The 19,397-nt window shown below is 40.7% G+C and overlaps 1 protein-coding gene across 3 annotated transcripts in view; it reads left to right on the top strand.

Annotated features, from left to right (window-relative positions):
• Window positions 1-19,397, top strand: part of raver2 (ribonucleoprotein, PTB-binding 2) — a 271,860-nt gene that overhangs the window by 233,835 nt on the left and 18,628 nt on the right. For all 3 annotated transcript variants that reach the window (XM_060919929.1, XM_060919928.1, XM_060919927.1), the window contains one exon: window positions 3,761-3,906. In XM_060919929.1, coding sequence (XP_060775912.1) covers window positions 3,761-3,906 — 146 coding nt within the window. The remainder of the gene's footprint in view (window positions 1-3,760; window positions 3,907-19,397) is intronic.

The raw sequence follows: 19,397 nt of genomic DNA, 5'->3' as shown, positions 1-19,397 counted from the left end.
TATATTCCATTCAGCTTCTTGTCTTCGACTCGTTCAGTATCACACTAGCTGAATGGAATATATCTGATATACCACTCAACACCAGACAGTATTATTTAAATAGGTCACTCAGATCTGTGATGTATTTCGTCTGAAAAATGTGAGTTTTTCAACACAAGAAGATAAACTTCATATCTTCAAGCCAACATGTGATTTTCTTTTTATTATATCGGCACATTCCCAAATTTATCAAAACAATTCATTGGTTTTCTCACGAGTGAGGATATTGAAAAATGTGTCACGGTTGTAGTTCTCGATGTCCTGGATGTAGCTTGTATGAAAAATACGAGCGGCATATTTCTCAGTAAAACACTCATGTCCATATAATTATTGTACCCTCGCTCCGAAGGAAGGGGGTATACTGGTTTACCTCCGTCCATCTGTCCGTATCTCCGCCCGTCCGAAACACCCTTTTTCTCAGCAACCACAAATCATAGCCACTTGGTACCAAACTTCAGCTTGAGGTTCTATACCGTGTATACCGTTTTAAGGTCTGCCCCACATCGACTTCCTGTTTACCAACTGAATGTATTTACGAAACATATAGCGTGGATTTACAAAATTTTCATCACACTTTTCTCAGCAACTACAAATCACAACTGCTTGATATTTGGTACCGAGCTTCAGCTTGGGGTTCTATACCGTGTTGACCGTTTTCAGGTCTGTTGCACATCAACTTCTTGTTTACCGACTGAATGTATTTATGAAACACAGAGTGGATTTTGATGCTATTTCAAGAAGCAAAATGTTATTTCAGAGTGACAGTTTACCATGATGTTATTTGAAATCCCTGGGGAGAACACGGCTCTTTACTTACTTGTTTCAGGGTTCATTATTTGTTGAAGTCAACATTCATAATAAGCGTCCTATTCCTTCGATTGCTTGCATTCTGATATAAGCGAGAGCGGGGGGATACGTAAGTCAGCAGTAGCTCACAGTTGATCTTGTTTTTATATTTTCCACTCTCTTGCTGCAATGCTCAACAGTAAATATATTATTCATCCCTGTCTCGGTTCACATTTTCTGACCCTGTACTTTTAGTTCAGTAATATAGGATATGCTGCTTTAAGTTATAGTTTATAAGCTGCTCAATAAGCCATATTGTTAAATTAAAGCAAATTTTTTTAGTGATTGTCATCATTACAACTCAGACTATTCCTGCAGTCATGTATTTTTCAGTATACTACACTCCTATTAGATGTTTCTTTCAATGCATGTTATCTTCTCGTTCATACACCATACGGATCTTTCTTTTATGTTACATCATATTACAGTTGACGCAATCTGCTTGTTCAGTCTGCATTTACTGTTCCCTGATTTAATATTCTGCATATGACTTCCATAAAATCAGGTTAAGCACCTGCGACAAACCGATTCGAAACAGCAGGAACTTCCTCTTCCTAAATATTGACACATTCTTTATTTAAAGTTGCCGGTTCTGAATACGACCCAAAGTGAAAAGCCTCTGAAATGAAAATGTTTAGTCGCTCTGTGGTGGGTTGTATCACCTCATCTCCACACTGGAAGCCTATTAAAGTGAAAATAAAAATAAAGACAATCAAAAATATGAGAGGAATAAGGGACAGTATTTTCCTGACTGGTGGGCAGAGCTAATTGCCAGTCTGGAAATGGGCTGTAAAAATGTCGTCGTCCACCCCCCCCCCCCCCCCCTTTTTTTTTTTTTTTTACTTAAAGAAAAAAAAAAGCCTAAAACAAAGAAGCTGAAGCTCACAAGATTCAATCTTATGAATCCTAAAGGTATCTTTTGAAATCATGCGATTTCTACGATGAATGTTTTTACTTGATAAAAATGAAAGCACATTTTTCCCCCCTCTTCTCTTTCATACACACACTGTTTAAGTTACATACGGAGTAATTCCTTAAGGGCCAAAAGTGTGAGGATCCTAATTACTGTCTTCCTTCAACACTTCACTGCATTTCCCTCTGAGGGACACACAGCATTGCGTTTAGGTCTCCTGAGATGGCTGTATGAACAGAAAGCTGTGCATATAAAGGAATAATAAATACACACACACAGAGCTCGAGTCTTTGGTACTATGGTGTTTGTAGCCGTGAACAGCTCTGTATTTCAGACGCGTGTTACTGAAGAGAAGCTCAGTGTGAGTGTCAGTTTCAATTCAGTTCAAATTCAAAGGGTAGATGTTGTATAGTTGTTGTCACACGCTTATCTTAAAACACTGTGTTCAGCTGTTGTTCATACCTTGTTCAAGATGGTGGAAGATGTTCAAGATGGAGGCAAACAGGTAAGTAGCAAGCAGGCAGAGGGAGCGAGGCAATGGCAGGCAAGCAAGCAAGGAGAAGGGGACAATGGCAGGCAGGCAGGCAAGCAGGTGGCACACAGTGAAGTAAATCCAAATTGTTTGTAATTCCAAATAAGGCTAGGTAATCCAAATATAATGGTTCAAAATAAAGGGTTCAAAGAAGTAAAACTATAGTATTTGTTTTCCAAGTTCAATGTTTCTAAATCCCAAAAGATACAGGCTTAAAGCGGTAAAAAACTATATCACTACAACATCTTCGTTTGTCTAACTGATGGTGCGTTCATGTGCTATGGGAATTATGGTAAATACCAAACGCCGACATGGAAAGCACACATGAACGCCCCCTCTTGTGGTATTTTCCACTGGGCAACTCGTAGAAAATTTTGATACACGAGTTGCCGAGATGAGATGAACTTTAACCTTTTCAACATGGCGGCGAGCGGTACAAGACTAGCTTATGAACCAAGAAAGAAGTGGTTTTCACCTACGGAAAGCTGACTCTCACCTTTTAAATGAGTCATGTTATGTATATTATATTATTATAATATGTATATTATAGCCTAATACAAAATATTCTGTGGCTGTCCAAAGAACACCAACAATGATCTAGATACTGGCTACACTCATTGTGGCTACAGCCAAATTTCCAAAAACTGCGTGGCATTCAATGTGTTAAGAAAATCTCTACTTGTCATGATCAGGAAATATTCAGCATTATTTACCTTTTGACTTTTGATAACTCGTATTCCTGCGGCAGCTGATGAACAAGGCAATCTATAATTGTTTTAGCCAAATAACAGGCCTGATTCTGAATCTGGTCCACCATCTTTAATTTGTCAACAACAACGAAAGCATGTGAACACAACACACTGGTAAATACCACTTCCCAACTGGAAAATATCATCTTCCCATAGCACATGAACACAGCATGAGACTGACTACCAAGTGGGAGGCAGCCATCTTTACCTGGTCAGGTGACCAAAGGCTGTGTCAAAATAAAAGTCCATGGCCCAAGGCCAGTAAATCTTAACCAAAGTAAGAGTCTAAACTAAGGAAACTAAATTTGGCTCCAACACTCAGTGATCCCCAGCCAGAAAGTTTCAGCTTTATTCTGTTCCAACCCCAAACACACCTGAGCCGAGTAGTCCTGATTCTCCGTGCTCAGTTATCCATCTCAGGTGTGTGTAGACCTGGAGCAGAATAAATATATGGCCTGGGAAGAAGCCCAGATGAATTGACTGAGAGAGTTATGGTTTATAATTGTCCTGTCAAATGGATCCCTGCTCAAGGCTGTGTTTCCTACTGCAGTGCCAGGAGCTGGCAGGTATAATGATGACAAGTGACAAATGTTTTGGGTGTAGTGGGAATGTTTTGAAGTTTTTGGTTTATCTGTGTGTGTGTGTGTGTGTGTGTGTGTGTGTGTGTGTGTGTGTGTGTAGCTCCATGTAGCAGCACCACTAAAGGCCAGGCAGTCAGTGGGACCTATACCTCGGTTCTGCCTCCTGCTTCCCTCCCAACCACCCAGTACAGCACTGAGTGCACCGCCTCCGAATACACGAACCAGTACAATCAGCAATACTCACAGGTAACTATTACACTCCCAAGCTCCAACACACACACATTCACATCAACAAGTACAGTCAGTTCACTGACGCCCTTATTTATTTATTTATTTATTTATTTGCCCCCAGAAGAAAACCATGGTTTGCAAATAGTGTTTATAAATTGGTTACGACAGTAACTTCTGTCATAGTTGTACTACTGCTATAGTAATGAAGTCTTTTCAAAATGTTTGAAGAAACCGACTGGAGAAAAGAGTTATTGTCAAAACTAACTAGAAGTCCATTTCCGCAAGAAAATGCGAGCGCGACTGTGCCACAGTGCAAAACAGTCGAGTGCGGCTATTGATGGATGGATGTGTAAGTTGGATGAGTTGGACTGAGCTGTGAAATGAAGTTTGGTGGCTCACTGATGAAGTGTGGAAGACTTTGATTCTGAAACTCTATTCGGCGGGGGGCAACAGTGAAATGAGGCAATGAGTGCGTCCTTCCAAAAGCTACACGGGCTGTTTCACAATCATGGTTGTCTTTTTGAGTAACACCAACTAACTCTTGCAACTAAGTACAGTGTGTGTGTGTGTGAACACAGTTGTGGTCAGAAGTTTACACACAGTGACATGAATGTCATCTTGGATATGAATGCCTTGACAATATTTGGGCTTTCAGGAATTTTTTTGAACTGTTCTTTTTCTGTGGCAGAATGATTGTACAGCATACATCTTTAATTAAAAACACAAAACAAAAAACCACAAGAATTTGGTGCACAAGTTTTAATTTTCTTTGGGTTTTCTGAAACACAGGGTCAAAATTATACATACAGGGTCAAAAATTTACATACACTCATTTAGATTATTAATTCAGAGGTACTAAAACTTCCAAAATGTCTCTTATATTGCCAAGGCCAAGGTCTCTTAACTTCCTTTTAGTGATCGTGATTGCTACAGCTAGTAACTTCTCTGTACCTTCATAAAAAGGGTTTGTTTACAGCACTCATTGGATTGACCAACACACAGTAAAATGGGAAAGTCCAAGGAGCTCAGTGCAGATCTGAGAAAGAGGATTGCAGATAAACACAACTCCAGAATGTCTCTTGGAACCATTTCTAAACAACTGCAAATTCCAAGATCAATTCAAGCAATTGTATTCAAGTTATTGTGAGGTGTAGTCACTTTGCCAAGCCACTTTACTTCAAGAAAACCCAAACTGTCACCCTCAGCTGAAAGGAAATTTTATACATACATACATACATACATACATACATACCACAGTGGCATGCAAAAGTTTGGGCGCACTTGCTGAAAATATCTGTTACTGTGAATAGTTAAGTGAGCAGAAGATGAACTGATCACCAAAAGGCATTTAAAGGTAAAGACGAGACATTTCTTTTCAGCGTTTTCTGCAAGATTTGTGTATTATTTTTGTTTTGTACAATTGGAGAGTGAAAAAAGAAAAGGAACACCATGCGAAAGTTTGGGCACCCCAATACATTTGAGTTCTCAGGTAACTTTTACCAAGGTTCCAGACCTTAATTAGCTTATTGAGCTGTGGTTTGTTCAAATTCTTCGTTAGGAAAGGTCAGATGATGCAGATTTCAAAGCTGTATAAATTCTCTGACTCTTCAAACTTGTCCCTAAAATCAACAGCCATGGGCTTCTCTAAGCAACTCCCTCGCATTCTGAATAATAAAATAATTGATGTTCACAAAGCAGGAGAAGGCTACAAGAACGTAGCAAAGTGTTTTCAGGTAGCTGTTTCCTCAGGTTGTAATGTTATTAAGAAATGGCAGTTAACAGAAACAGTGGAGATCAAGGTGAGGTCTGGAAGATGAAGAAAGCTTTCTGAAAGGACTGCTCGTTGGATTGCTAGAAAGGGAAATAAAAACCCCTGTTTGACTGCAAAAGACCTTCAGAAAGATTTAGCAGACCCTGGAGTGGTGGTGCACTGTTCTACTATGCAGCGACACCTGAACAAATATGACCTTCATGGGAGAATCATCAGAAGAAAACCTTTCCTGCGTCCTAGCCACAAAATTCAGTGTCTGAAGTTTGCAAATGAACATCTAAATAAGCCTGATGCATTTTGGAAACAAGTCCTGTGGACTGATGAAATCAAAATAGAACTTTTTGGTCACAATGTGCAAAGGTATGTTTGGAGAAAAAAGGGTGCCAAATTCCAGGAAAAGAACACCTCTCCAACTCTGAAGCATGGGTATGGATCGATCATGCTTTGGGGTTGTGTTGCAGCCAGTGGCACAGGGCACATTTCATTGGTCGAGGGAAGCATGGATTCGAATAAATACCAGCAAATTCTGGAAGCAAACATCACACCATCTGTAAAAAAGTTGAAGTTAAAAAGAGGATGGGTCCTACAATAAGACGGTGATCCAAAACACACCTCAAAATCTACAATGGAATACCTCAAGAGGCGCAAGCTGAAGGTTTTGCCCTGGCCCTCACAGTCCCCTGACCTAAACATCATTGAAAATCTGTGGATCGATCTCAAAAGAGCAGTGCATGCAAGAAGCCTTTTGCAAGGATGAATGCGCGAAAATCCCCCAAGTAAGAACTGAAAGATTATTAGCTGGCTACAAAAAGTGTTTACAAGCTGTGATACTTGCCAAAGGGGGTGTTACTAAATACTGACCATGTCAGGTGCCCAAATTTTTGCTTCAGGTCCTTTTCATTTTTTGGCATTTTACACCTGTAAATGATGAAAATAAAAATGTAATCTTGTGGAAAATAGTAAAGAAATGTCTCGTCTTTACCTTTATGCCTTTTGGTGATCAGTTCATCATCTGCTCACTTAACTATTCACAGTAACAGACATTTTCAGCAAGGGCGCCCAAACTTTTGCATGCCACTGTGTGTGTGTGTGTGTCTATATATATATATATATATATATATATATATATATATATATATATATATACACACTATATTGCCAAAAGTATTTGCTCACCCATCCAAATTATCTGAATCAGGTGTTCCAATCACTTCCATGGCCACAGGTGTATAAAATCAAGCACCTAGGCATGCAGACTGGTTTTCCAGTTTGGAGCTGGCCCCTTCCTCTTCCAACATGACTGTGCACCAGTGCACAAAGCAAGGTCCATAAAGACATGGATGACAGAGTCTGGTGTGGATGAACTTGACTGGTCTGCACAGAGTCCTGACCTCAACCCGATAGAACGGATGAATTAGAGCGGAGACTGAGAGCCAGGCCTTCTCATCCAACATCAGTGTGTGACCTCACAAATGCGCTTCTGGAAGAATGGTCAAAAATTCCCATAAACACAGTCCTAAACCTTGTGGACAGCTTTCCCAGAAGAGTTGAAGCTGTTCTAGCTGCAAAGGGTGGACTGACGTCATATTGAACCCTATGGATTAGGAATGGGATGTCACTTAAGCTCATATGTGAGTCAAGGCAGGTGAGCAAATACTTTTGGCAATATAGTGTATATGCTGGAGGTTCTTATCCCTTATTTTACAGGGACACACACCAGCCCTACCTACAGCAGTAATGTATGAACGGACTTCTACCAGAATACCTATGTAACATTTTTGTTAAAAACTCTGATGTCCATAATTATAACACAAGAGTAAGGAATAATATTCATATTGTGAAAATAAACTCAAAATCAGGACACAGGACTTTTGCTTTTTCAGCTGCCATGTTCTGTAATTCTCTGCCTGACGATGTTAAAAACTCTGAGGCTACTAAGAAATTTAGAATTCACTATTGGAAACACTTTTCTGGTATTTAGATATATTATTATAAATGGAATACAAATTTTATTCATTATTAGTCATAATAATATGTTTGTCTCACTATATTGTACATTACTTATTTTATATTAGTTGTATATTTTACAAATGTAATAATGTAGATATAGATTATTTGCATAAGTTTATACACATCTCCAATGGAAACCAGCGTCAGCTGAGTGGATCTTGTGTTTGATAAATCAATCTATCTATCTATCTATCTATCTATCTATCTATCTATCTATCTATCTATCTATCTATCTATCTATCTATCTAATGTCTTATATAAGTGCTTATAAATATGTCTGTAAGAGACAAATGCAGGCTCAGTTTTGACCTTGTGGTCATTTCATTTAATTCTACTTTAATTATTACATTTAGATTTTACTGGTTAAAGTCAGAATTGCATTTTTTTTACCACTAACTAGGTTTTACTTTGGAACGTAGACTGTACTTTCATTCACAATAGAAAGATATTTAAGTGGAAGTTACATTTTTTTTTGCAAACTAAGTGCCTGTGACAGGATCCTTTGTCCATCAAAATCTGTCCTCTCCAGAAAACACTCACCATATGATGAGGCTGTAAATGATTTTTTAAGAAAATATTTGTCTCTTTTGAAGCAGAAGACTCTCTTGTTGTTCAGTAAAGAAATGGGACTTGAAACAAATGTGAGATACATTTGCAGCAGAGCTTCACACGTGGTTGAAATGCAAGTCCATCAAAAAGTGTCCTCTCCGGAAAACCACAAGGATCGTCACCACTTCAGTTGTTATTATAGTTAGCACCATGTACAAACACTGCTGCACAGAACTTGAAAATTTGAACTTCTAATCACATCCATTTCAACAGTTTTTCAGTTTGTATCCCTTACTCTTGTGGACTATAAGAGTGGGTCAGTTTTAGAAATGCACGACTGTATATGCTGTTTTCTCACCACAAGTAACACGCCCAGTATCTGACCTGTAGCTCTGAGATTCTGTGCCGTTCATTTTCATCTCAAAAGGTCATTTTTGGCAGCAGAAAAACACTAAAATCTGAGATTTGGTTTTTGGACTACCGTAGACCCGAAAAGTTTACACTGATTGTGAGATAGTCCATATACCTGCACACTATTCAGGCACAAGAAGTTGAAGTTGTTTTTGGGGTCAATATCTCGAAAACTGCAGAAGAAGAAAACCAGCAAAAAAAAAAGTGGTCTGACGGATATCAATAGTACAGCAACAGGTGACTAGTTCATTACAAATGGGAATCTCCCAGTTCAACACTAAACCATAAGACTACAGAGTCTTAAGTTACACATTTTAGAAGCCCAAACCTCATCCCCCAATCAAAACTGCAACACAACACTTTCCAGCAGAGAACTTCCTCAGCAAAGCTTTGCGATCGATGTTGGTACTGAGTGAATATACCGGTAATTATATACAGTATTAAATGAGAATGCAAAACTGCTCTGAGAACTAAGAGCGCTTTACATTGTACCAAGATCTTAGTTCAGCAATGTTGTTACGTTCATGTCTGGAAGGGTTATTTATAATGGCACCATCCCAACTTTTTCTGATTTGGGGTTGTAGTAAAGTGGCTGGTGAATATATTCCTGTAATTTCACCAAGATCTGAGACTAGGAAGCATCAGCTGTCCTAAACGCCAGGACCGAAATGAAACCATGAATACCTGAGCAGTTGGGAAGATGAGGAACATGGGGTATTGGTGTAAAATAAAAACAGCCTAGCTTTGATACGTCATTTAAATGTCATATATGATTTTCTTTCTTTCTTTCTCTCTCTCTCTCTCTCTCTCTCTCTCTCTCTCTCTCGCCTCTCCTTCCCTTCTGTGCTCTGTGCCTATTTTCTGTCGGATATTGCACGCAACAGAAGGGGCCGGAGGGGGTGGCACATGCCCAGAGGAAAATGAAAAGGGGACTGCTGGTAACTCGGTTAGAGAGATCACAGTTGAATGAGAATTAGATGAAATGGCAATAATGGGGCTTTGAATGAAGGGACTGAGCTCTTCCTTCATTCACAAGGGGAAAAGAAGGACAGTCGAACACTTGCTATCACTGGGTATCTCTCTCTTTTCCCTCTTATTTTCTTTATTTTTGTTCTGTTCATCTCCAGACTGATGTATTGGCATAAATATTGAATTCTCACTTTTGTCAAATTTGTATCCATCCATCTACCCATCCATCCACCCACCCATCCATTTACCCATCTACCCATCCAGCCACCAGCCACCCATCCACCATCCGTCCATTGATCCATCCACCCATCCATACATCTACCCATCCACCCGTCCATCCATACATCCATCTACCCATCCATCCACCTATACATCTATCCACCCATCCATCCATCCACCCATCCATCCATCTACCCATCCATCCATCTACCCACCCATCCATACATCTACCCATACACCCATCCATCCATCCACCATCCATCCACCCATCTACCATCTACCTATATATCCATCCACCATCCATCCGTCCATCTACCCATCCATCCGTCCATCCATCTACCCACCCATCCATCCATCTACCCACCCATCCTTCTACCCATCCATCCATCTACCCATCCACCCACTCATCCTTCCATCCACCATCCATCCATCCATCCATCCATCCATCCACCTACCCACACATCCATCCATCCATCTACCCATCTACCATCCACCCACCCACCATCCACTCATCCACCATCCAACTATCCACTCACCCATCCATCCATCCATCCATCCATCCATCCATCCATCCATCCATCCATCCATCTGCCCACTCATCCATTCATCCATCCACCTACCATCCACCCATCCATCCATCTACTATCCACTCACCCACCCATCCATCTACCCATCTATGCATCATCCATCTCCCATTCACCCATCCATCTACTATCCATCCATCCATCCATCCATCCATCCATCCATCCATCCATTCACCCATCCATCTACTATCCATCCATCCATCCATCCATCCCATCTACTATCCATCCATCCATCCATCCATCCATCCATCCACCCATCTACTATCCACCCATCCATCCATACACCTACCATCTATCCACCCATCTATCTACCATCCACCCATCTACCTATCCACCTATCCACCTGCCTACCCATTCATCCATCCATCTACCTATCCATTCACCTGCAGGTGTAATTTAGCGATGATGTATTGTGGTTTTTCTGAAATATTGTCTACAAGCTAATTTCCCCATTTGCACTTAGTTGCTACTTTCATGGTCATAAATAAATACGCCTGTGTTAAAGTGGGTGAAGTGGTGTAACGCTGGATGTGACACTCACAATGTGTTGTTGCAGTGGGATTTTCAAACTCACTTTTATCCAAGAATTTGGCCGCTGAGACCTCCTCTTACTGCAAGCACATTATTGTCCTGACTTAATAAACCATAAAACACAACACTATTGAATTATTGATTCTGATTGGTCACGTCATTTTAAATTGGTTAATTTTCTATAGCAGTGGCTCTGATAGTAGTGCCGGCTGCAAAGCAAATCACAGGTTTATTTTAATGTGCTCATTCTGATACGTTGTTGTTTCTATAGCAACAGCAAGTTTACAGAATCTTGTGTGGCCAACACACCACATCATCTAAGGCTAAAAATAAAAGGATTCTTAAACCAAAAAGTTATTTAACAAAGAAAATCATCTAATCCCTTATATAGTGAGGTTTTCTTATCAGTGTTGGAAGAGAGCTAGTGTGAGCACTTTAACAGTCGGAGGTAAAGCTGATCCTTTAAATCTTCAGACACAGGAAAATCTTTAAAATTTGTGTCTTATTAAGTTCAAAAGAGAGAACAGTGGTGACTCTGGTGAAGGAATGACTGTTTATAGCTGTTATAATGTCAATGACAACAGTGACTTGCATGTTTCATGGACATTTCACAGCATTACTATAGCGGATAAAAACATTTGACATGCTGCTGTTTGATAAAATAAAAACTGTAATCACTGGTAAAGTGCTGTGGTATAAGAGGAACAAAACACTTCAGCACTTGCAGTTATTGGAACGTAATCAATGTCAGGGTAATAACAGTGTGTCTGCTTTGTGCTGGGACGTGTCACACCACAATAACTATGTTTTTGATTTTTTTTTTTTTATAACAGCGTGGCACCAAGTTTTTTTATTCTTAATTTTCCATTAAAATAAAAAAAACACAACAGAGAGCTAATGTTTGACTCCTAAAAATGAATCAGACATTTGACTTATCATTACATGACAAACATATTGTATTTAACGGTATCTATTAAAATGACATCATCAGACTTTTAATACCAGATATTGTTTAGCATCAGAGATGGGAAATTATTTGAAATAAGGACCCTCACACACAAGTGAGCATGCCGTTGTACATTATTTTGCCCAGCTGGTTATTTCCTGCTTTCTAACTTTCCAATACTGAAGATTTTATATATATAAAACATTTATTCTATCCGACCTGGCGACTTGTCCAGGGTGTACTCCGCCTTTCGCCCGTAGTCAGCTGGGATAGGCTCCAGCTTGCCTGCGACCCTGTAGAAGGATAAAGCGGCTAGAGATAATGAGATGAGATGAGATTTATTCTATCCACATTCACTGGATATGAGCAGTCATGCGCTCTGATTGGCTATTCTGCTACTAGGATATCAGCTCATACACTGTGAGTAGAGAAAAACAAAATGGCGGCGCGTGTTGCTGAACCAACCGAAGACGAAAAAACGTCTACTCAAAAACAGAACCCAAAAAATTATCAAGTATTTAAAAGAAACAGAAATGGCTAAAAGAATGTTTGTTTGTTTGTTTGTTTGTTTGTTTGTTTGTTTGTTTGTCGCCAATATCGCCTGTTCCACACTCCAGCCCAGTCGGTGGCGGTAATGCACCTTTAAGTTGGTTTGTCAACTGCCAAAAAACTCTAAACAAGAAGGAAAAAAAACAAAAAATACAAAAAAAGCAACAAAATATGGAATAAAAGTATTTGATGCTAAGAACTTTTTTTTTATTTTTCAAGAATTATTATTATCACATTTTTTACAAATTGCTACCGTCATTTTGCCAGCTTACATTCAAAGCTGAAATGATTTTGTCAGACGTTTTGTATAAAGTTTTTATTGATCGAATTTGCTGTTACGCGCCTCATCGGCTATCAGCTCATATATGGCTCTATTTTGTAGAATAACTTTTTTACACACACACACACGGCGGCACGGTGGTGTAGTGGTTAGCGCTGTCGCCTCACAGCAAGAAGGTCCTGGGTTCGAGCCCCGGGGCCGGCGAGGGCCTTTCTGTGTGGAGTTTGCATGTTCTCCCCGTGTCCGCGTGGGTTTCCTCCGGGTGCTCCGGTTTCCCCCACAGTCCAAAGACATGCAGGTTAGGTTAACTGGTGACTCTAAATTGACCGTAGGTGTGAATGTGAGTGTGAATGGTTGTCTGTGTCTATGTGTCAGCCCTGTGATGACCTGGCGACTTGTCCAGGGTGTACCCCGCCTTTCGCCCGTAGTCAGCTGGGATAGGATCCAGCTTGCCTGCGACCCTGTAGAAGGATAAAGCGGCTAGAGATAATGAGATGAGATGAGACACACACACACGCCCTGTTGGAATGTTGAAAGTAACCACAAATTCTTCCCTCTGAAGGATGAGTCCCATTGATTTACAAAATATTCTTGACTGAAGAATTTATGAAAGGGTTGCATGTTTTGCTGAAACGTTTTTTGACTCCCACTAACAATGACTTTTTTCCATTATCGGTGAGTCTGAAGTAAACAGTTTTACCGTTCTTTTCTCCGTACTGCTGTCACTGGTTATCACACACTACAGATGAAATAAATAGAGATTAGGGTGTGAAATGTTGCAGAATTTCTTTAACGTAACTGCAGAAGAATTTCTGCAAATTCACACAAACCATCACTCTCTCACATGCGCGCGCACGCACGCACGCACACTTCTGCTTCTTGGCTATGGTTTAGAAGGATAAGGGCATTTAGGTGGATTAACTGGGCTTGAATCCTTCCTTCATCTTTCTGCATGTGCACCTCTGAGTGAGAGAGCAAATGTGGAAGAGGCAGAAGAGAAAAGGAGGATGGGGACGGGAGGGGGGTTTGGCTGCGAGTTGTTTGTCCCATCTGGTCCCTCACTACTCCCCCGCACTGTACAGCTCGAGTGAAAAGAGACCGCAAGCTTTCATACTGGATGAAGACAGAAAGAGGGAGAGGAGAAGGGGAGAGAGAGAGAGGGAGGGAGGGAAGAGAGCAACCAGGGCAAGATTGATGAAGGCAAGAGGAGAGAAAGAAAAGAGTCAGTCAGTGAAGGAGTGAGGTGATGAAACAACCTGATAGTGCTCCGGTTTTAAGGCCAACAACATTTTAAATTAAATCTACAATTTTGTTCAGCTGCTCAATGATGTTGCAGAAAATTTAAAAAAAAAAAAAACAGAGTCTGACTTTGTTCCTCTTGTAGGAAGCATGTGTTGGCCTGAGCGATAGCAGAGATCTGCTTAGGGGAATTAACTAATGACTAAAACTGGGAGAAAAATGCAATGAAGCCGTGTGAATGCAGGCGACATCTCAGGCCACTGGGCCTCATGCTGGATATGAAATAATTTTATTTGTAAATCATTCACAGGCGCATTTATACAAGAAATATGGTGTTCATGAAAATCCAGTTAGTTTGGAATAAACATTTTTATTCTATCCATATTCACTGGATATGAGCAATCGCGTGCTCTGATTGGCTACTCTACTACTTATGCCGCTTTTCCACTACAAACGCGGCTGAGTCGGGCTGAGCCGTGCCGTGCTGAGTTGGGCTGAGTCGGGCTGAGCCGTGCCGTGCTGAGTTGGGCTGAGTCGAGCTGAGCGGGGCTGTTGGAGTTGCATTTTGACTACAACCGCGCTGAACCGTGCTGGCTGGAAGTGGGTGGACACATTGGGTGGAGTTAGCGAAAGTGGGTGGACGTCAGGTGATGTCATTAAGCAGCGCAAACAGTGACATCAGTGAGCTTTTAAGCGGTAGTCTCACGACCCGGATAGTAAACAATAAACATGGAGGACATGGAGTCGTTAGTGTTGCTGGTCTTGGTTCTGTGGCTTGTTGTCACCGACAACGCCAACAGATACTGGCAAGAGCGTATAGATGAGGCGAGGCGCATAAGGCTTCATAATTCTCGTAATTCTCCTTCTTCCGGGTTTGCGGTGTTTACAGATCCCAGCGTGCTCGCGGGGCGTGTGTGGGCATGTGAGGACACTCCTCCTCACCAATCAGTGCACAGGGGAGTGTCTGCTCACGCCCCCAACCTCACTCGGCTCGGTTTGGCTCGCTTCAGCCCCACTCCAAAACCGTGCGAGTTTTGGGGGCTAAGCAGGGCTGAAGCGAGCTGAGTCGTGCTGTTTTTTGGTAGTCGAAACGCGAGCCGTGTCGGGCTGAAGTGAGCTGAAAAAGGGTAGTGGAAAAGGGCCATTAGATATCAGTTCATATACCATGAGTAGAGAAAAAGAAAAATGGCAGAGCGTGTTGCTGAATCAACCGAGCACGAAATAAAAACTCTACTCAAAAATAAAACCCCCAAAATACAAAAAAGCAACAAAATATGGAATTAAAGTATTTGATGGTAAGAATGTATATCTTTTTATTTTTCAAGAATTATTATCGCATTTTTCACAAATTTCAACTGTCATTTCGCTGGTTTGTTTACATTCTAAGCGGAAATTATTTTGTAAGACGTTCTGTATAAAGTTTTTATTTATCGAATTTGCAAAAAATAAAAATGCCCTGTTTTCTCAAAATCCAGTGAATGTTGATAAAATAAAACAGTTATTCCACTCAATCTCATCGTACATGGCTTATAGCCAACTCGGTGCTACGTGCCTCGTCAGCTATCAGCTCATGTACGACTCGATTTCGTGAAATAACTGTTAAGTGTCCTACAAGAACTCTTGAGTTTAACAAAGTAAGTTTTTGTGTAAGCAAGCTCGTTAATGTCAACCTCAACTGATCAGCTTCAAGCTGCATACATGACAATGAATTATTGCAAATTTGAAAATATAGATTATTTGGTCAGGTTTAAATTGCTTATTTATTTCAATTACACACAACCACACACATTTAATGAGAAACTTAGTAATTAGCAATCCAAAAGAAATCCATAAATTAAAACGAATAAGTCTATTAGTTGTTCAAATAAAACAAAAACAAAGAGAGAGTCATCCTATAAAAGGAGTTACTGTGTGTGTGTGTCTCTCGTAGCTGATGTGCTGCCATGACTGAGCTGCATTATATCGGGATCAGACTACATGACATTTTTTGTCTTTCATGATGGTCACCATGTCAGAATGGCGCCATAAATTCTTGCCGTGTCTTGGTTGAGACACTGGCAACACCTATAAGTTTGACCTTAACCAATTATCGTTCATGTCCTCACGTGTCGTTGGGGAGGAGGGTCAAGAAATTGTCAATCAAGCTATCAAGGAACATGTTGTAGGAATTATCAAAAATATAAAAAAATATCTGACATGCTAGACTTTTCGTCAGGGTGTTGTGGGGTGCCCCAGATGCCACATCGCTGTTCTTTGATTGTGTCGCATTCCAAGGCCTGTATGTAGTTCCTAACATTCACGTTCAGGCTCGATACTGGAAATTTGCCTGTCATGACAAAATCATGGAGTCTGATCCCAGCATTAAAGCGAGATGGCCTTTCGATTTCATAAAATCTGTGAAATTTAGTTCCCTCTGAAATTTGGTCATTGGGATATATGATTATTTCTGTAATATCTCACAAAATATCAGGCCATTCTGTGGCTGGGAAGTTATTTAATTTGAGGAGATTCCTGAGTAAATAATGTGCATGAAATTGCGTGCTTTGCGCAGTTGGGCAGACAGAGGAAGTCCATGTGCGCATGCGCAGGTTTACTTTGACTGTGCACTGACACATCATTCTGTCGCTAAACGAACAGCTGATCACACCGAGGTGCTCGCTGACCGCCGATATTTATTAGTTTGGTCCTGCGTTTCTTTTCCTTCACAACATAATGTCTTTTCTTCTCGCTTTCCGTTACTGTAGTCGGTCTTTCACATTTCATTCGCACACTCACGTCCTCCATTTTTTTTTTCAAATTTGTATCCCACAATGCCTTGTGTGAACGGGGAAAGCCCATCAAGTAATGTATGACGTAGTATCTTGAATTGGGTCATGGTGAAGCAGGAAAAAATAGTGGCGAATTTAGGGCCACGTGGCCCTAAATTCATTAATTGTTCTATTTTGAAAAAAATAATAAAATTGGAAGTCTGTGATTTGAATTCAGTAACTTTCGGTCCACTAAACAAAAATAATTGGGTGTCGGGGAAAATTCTTTTTATGGACTAGACTTGGAAAAATCTGAAAGGCAGTCAAGCTTTAAAATAAGATTTATCTAAACTAAATCTGTCGATGAGATTTAGTTTTGTGGCTGAATCTAAGTGTAAATCAGCTGTGCCACATGTTGATAAATGTCCAAACATAGTAATTTATGGTAAATTGGCATTCATCAACATTTGCAAACGAGTACAAAGAAAACTCACAAACAATGCATTGTACAAAGATGTACCACCTCTTAGTGAAACCATCCGCAAGTGTAGATTGAGATTTGCAGGTCACTGTTGGAGAAAAAAGGATGACGTAGTTCACAAACTGGGTCGGCACGGTGGTATAGTGGTTAGCACTGTCACCTCACAGCAAGAAGGTCCGGGTTCGAGCCCCGTGGCCGGCGAGGGCCTTTCTGTGTGGAGTTTGCATGTTCTCCCCGTGTCCGCGTGGGTTTCCTCTGGGTGCTCCGGTTTCCCCCACAGTCCAAAGACATGCAGGTTAGGCTAACTGGTGACTCTAAATTGACCGTAGGTGTGAATGTGAGTGTGAATGGTTGTCTATGTGTCAGCCCTGTGATGACCTGGCGACTTGTGCAGGGTGTACCCCGCCTTTCGCCCATAGTCAGCTGGGATAGGCTCCAGCTTGCCTGCGACCCTGTAGAACAGGATAAAGCGGCTAGAGATAATGAGATGAGATGAGATATGACCTAAAACAACATCAGATTTTCACACAAGTCCTAAAAGTAGATAAAGAGAACCCAGTTAAACAAATGAGACAAGAATATTATACTTGGTCATTTATTTATTGAGGAAAATGATCCAATATTACATATCTGTGAGTGGCAAAAGTATGTGAACCTTTGCTTTCAGTATCTGGTGTGACCCCCTTGTGCAGCAATAACTGCAACTAAACGTTTCCGGTAACTGTTGATCAGTCCTGCACACCAGCTTGGAGGAATTTTAGCCCATTCCTCCGTACAGAACAGCTTCAACTCTGGGATGTTGGTGGGTTTCCTCACATGAACTGCTTGCTTCAGGTCCTTCCACAACATTTCCATTGGATTAAGGTCAGGACTTTGACTTGGCCATTCCAAAACATTAACTTTATTCTTCTTTAACCATTTTTGGTAGAACGACTTGTGTGCTTAGGGTCATCGTCTTGCTGCATTACCCACCTTTTCTTGAGATTCAGTTCATGGACAAATGTCCTGACATTTTCCTTTAGAATTCGCTGGTATAATTCAGAATTCATTGTTCCATCAATGATGGCAAGCCGTCCTGGCCCAGATGCAGCAAAACAGGCCCAAACCATGATACTACCACCACCATGTTTCACAGATGGGATAAGATTCTTATGCTGGAATGCAGTGTTTTCCTTTCTCCAAACATAATGCTTCTCATTTAAACCAAAAAGTTCTATTTTGGTCTCATCCGTCCACAAAACATTTTTCCAATAGCCTTCTGGCTTGTCCATGTGATCTTTAGCAAACCAGATGAGCAGCAATGTTCTTTTTGGAGAGCAGTGGCTTTCTCCTTGCAACCCTGCCATGCACACCATTGTTGTTCAGTGTTCTCCTGATGGTGGACTCATGAACATTAACATTAGCCAATGTGAGAGAGGCCTTCAGTTGCTTAGAAGTTACCCTGCGGTCCTTTGTGACCTCGCCAACTATTACACACCTTGCTCTTGGAGTGATCTTTGTTGGTCAACCACTCCTGTGGAGGGTAACAATGGTCTTGAATTTCCTCCATTTGTACACAATCTGTCTGACTGTGGATTGGTGGAATCCAAACTCTTTAGAGATGGTTTTGTAACCTTTTCCAGCCTGATGAGCATCAACGACACTTTTTCTGAGGTCCTCAGAAATCTCCTTTGTTCGTGCCGTGATACACTTCCACAAACGTGTTGTAAAGATCAGACTTTGATAGATCCCTGTTCTTTAAATAAAACAGGGTGCCCACTCACACCTGATTGTCATCCCATTGATTGAAAACACCTGACTCTAATTTCACCTTCAAATGAACTGCTAATCCTAGAGGTTCACATACTTTTGCCACTCACAGATATGTAATATTGGATCATTTTCCTGAATAAATAAATAAGCAAGTATAATGTTTTTGTCTCATTTGTTTAACTGGGTTCTCTTTATCTACTTTTAGAACTTGTGTGAAAATCTGATGTTGTTTTAGGTCATATTTATGCAGAAATATAGAAAATTCTAAAGGGTTCACAAGCTTTCAAGCGCCACTGTACTTGCAAGGTGGGGTACAAAGAAAATCATGTTTCTGAAATTTTTGTGAATCTGGTGGGAATTTTTAGTTTGTAGCAGCCTATGAAACAATTTACACACAACTTCACTAAAAGACTGATAAATGAGGCCCAGTGACCATGATGCTGCGGTGAGTGTGTAATTCACCTGGTG

The sequence above is a fragment of the Neoarius graeffei genome, chromosome 4 (assembly GCF_027579695.1).
Source record: "Neoarius graeffei isolate fNeoGra1 chromosome 4, fNeoGra1.pri, whole genome shotgun sequence".
NCBI classification, from domain to species: domain Eukaryota; kingdom Metazoa; phylum Chordata; class Actinopteri; order Siluriformes; family Ariidae; genus Neoarius; species Neoarius graeffei.
This window is presented reverse-complemented; position numbering and strand designations above follow the sequence as displayed.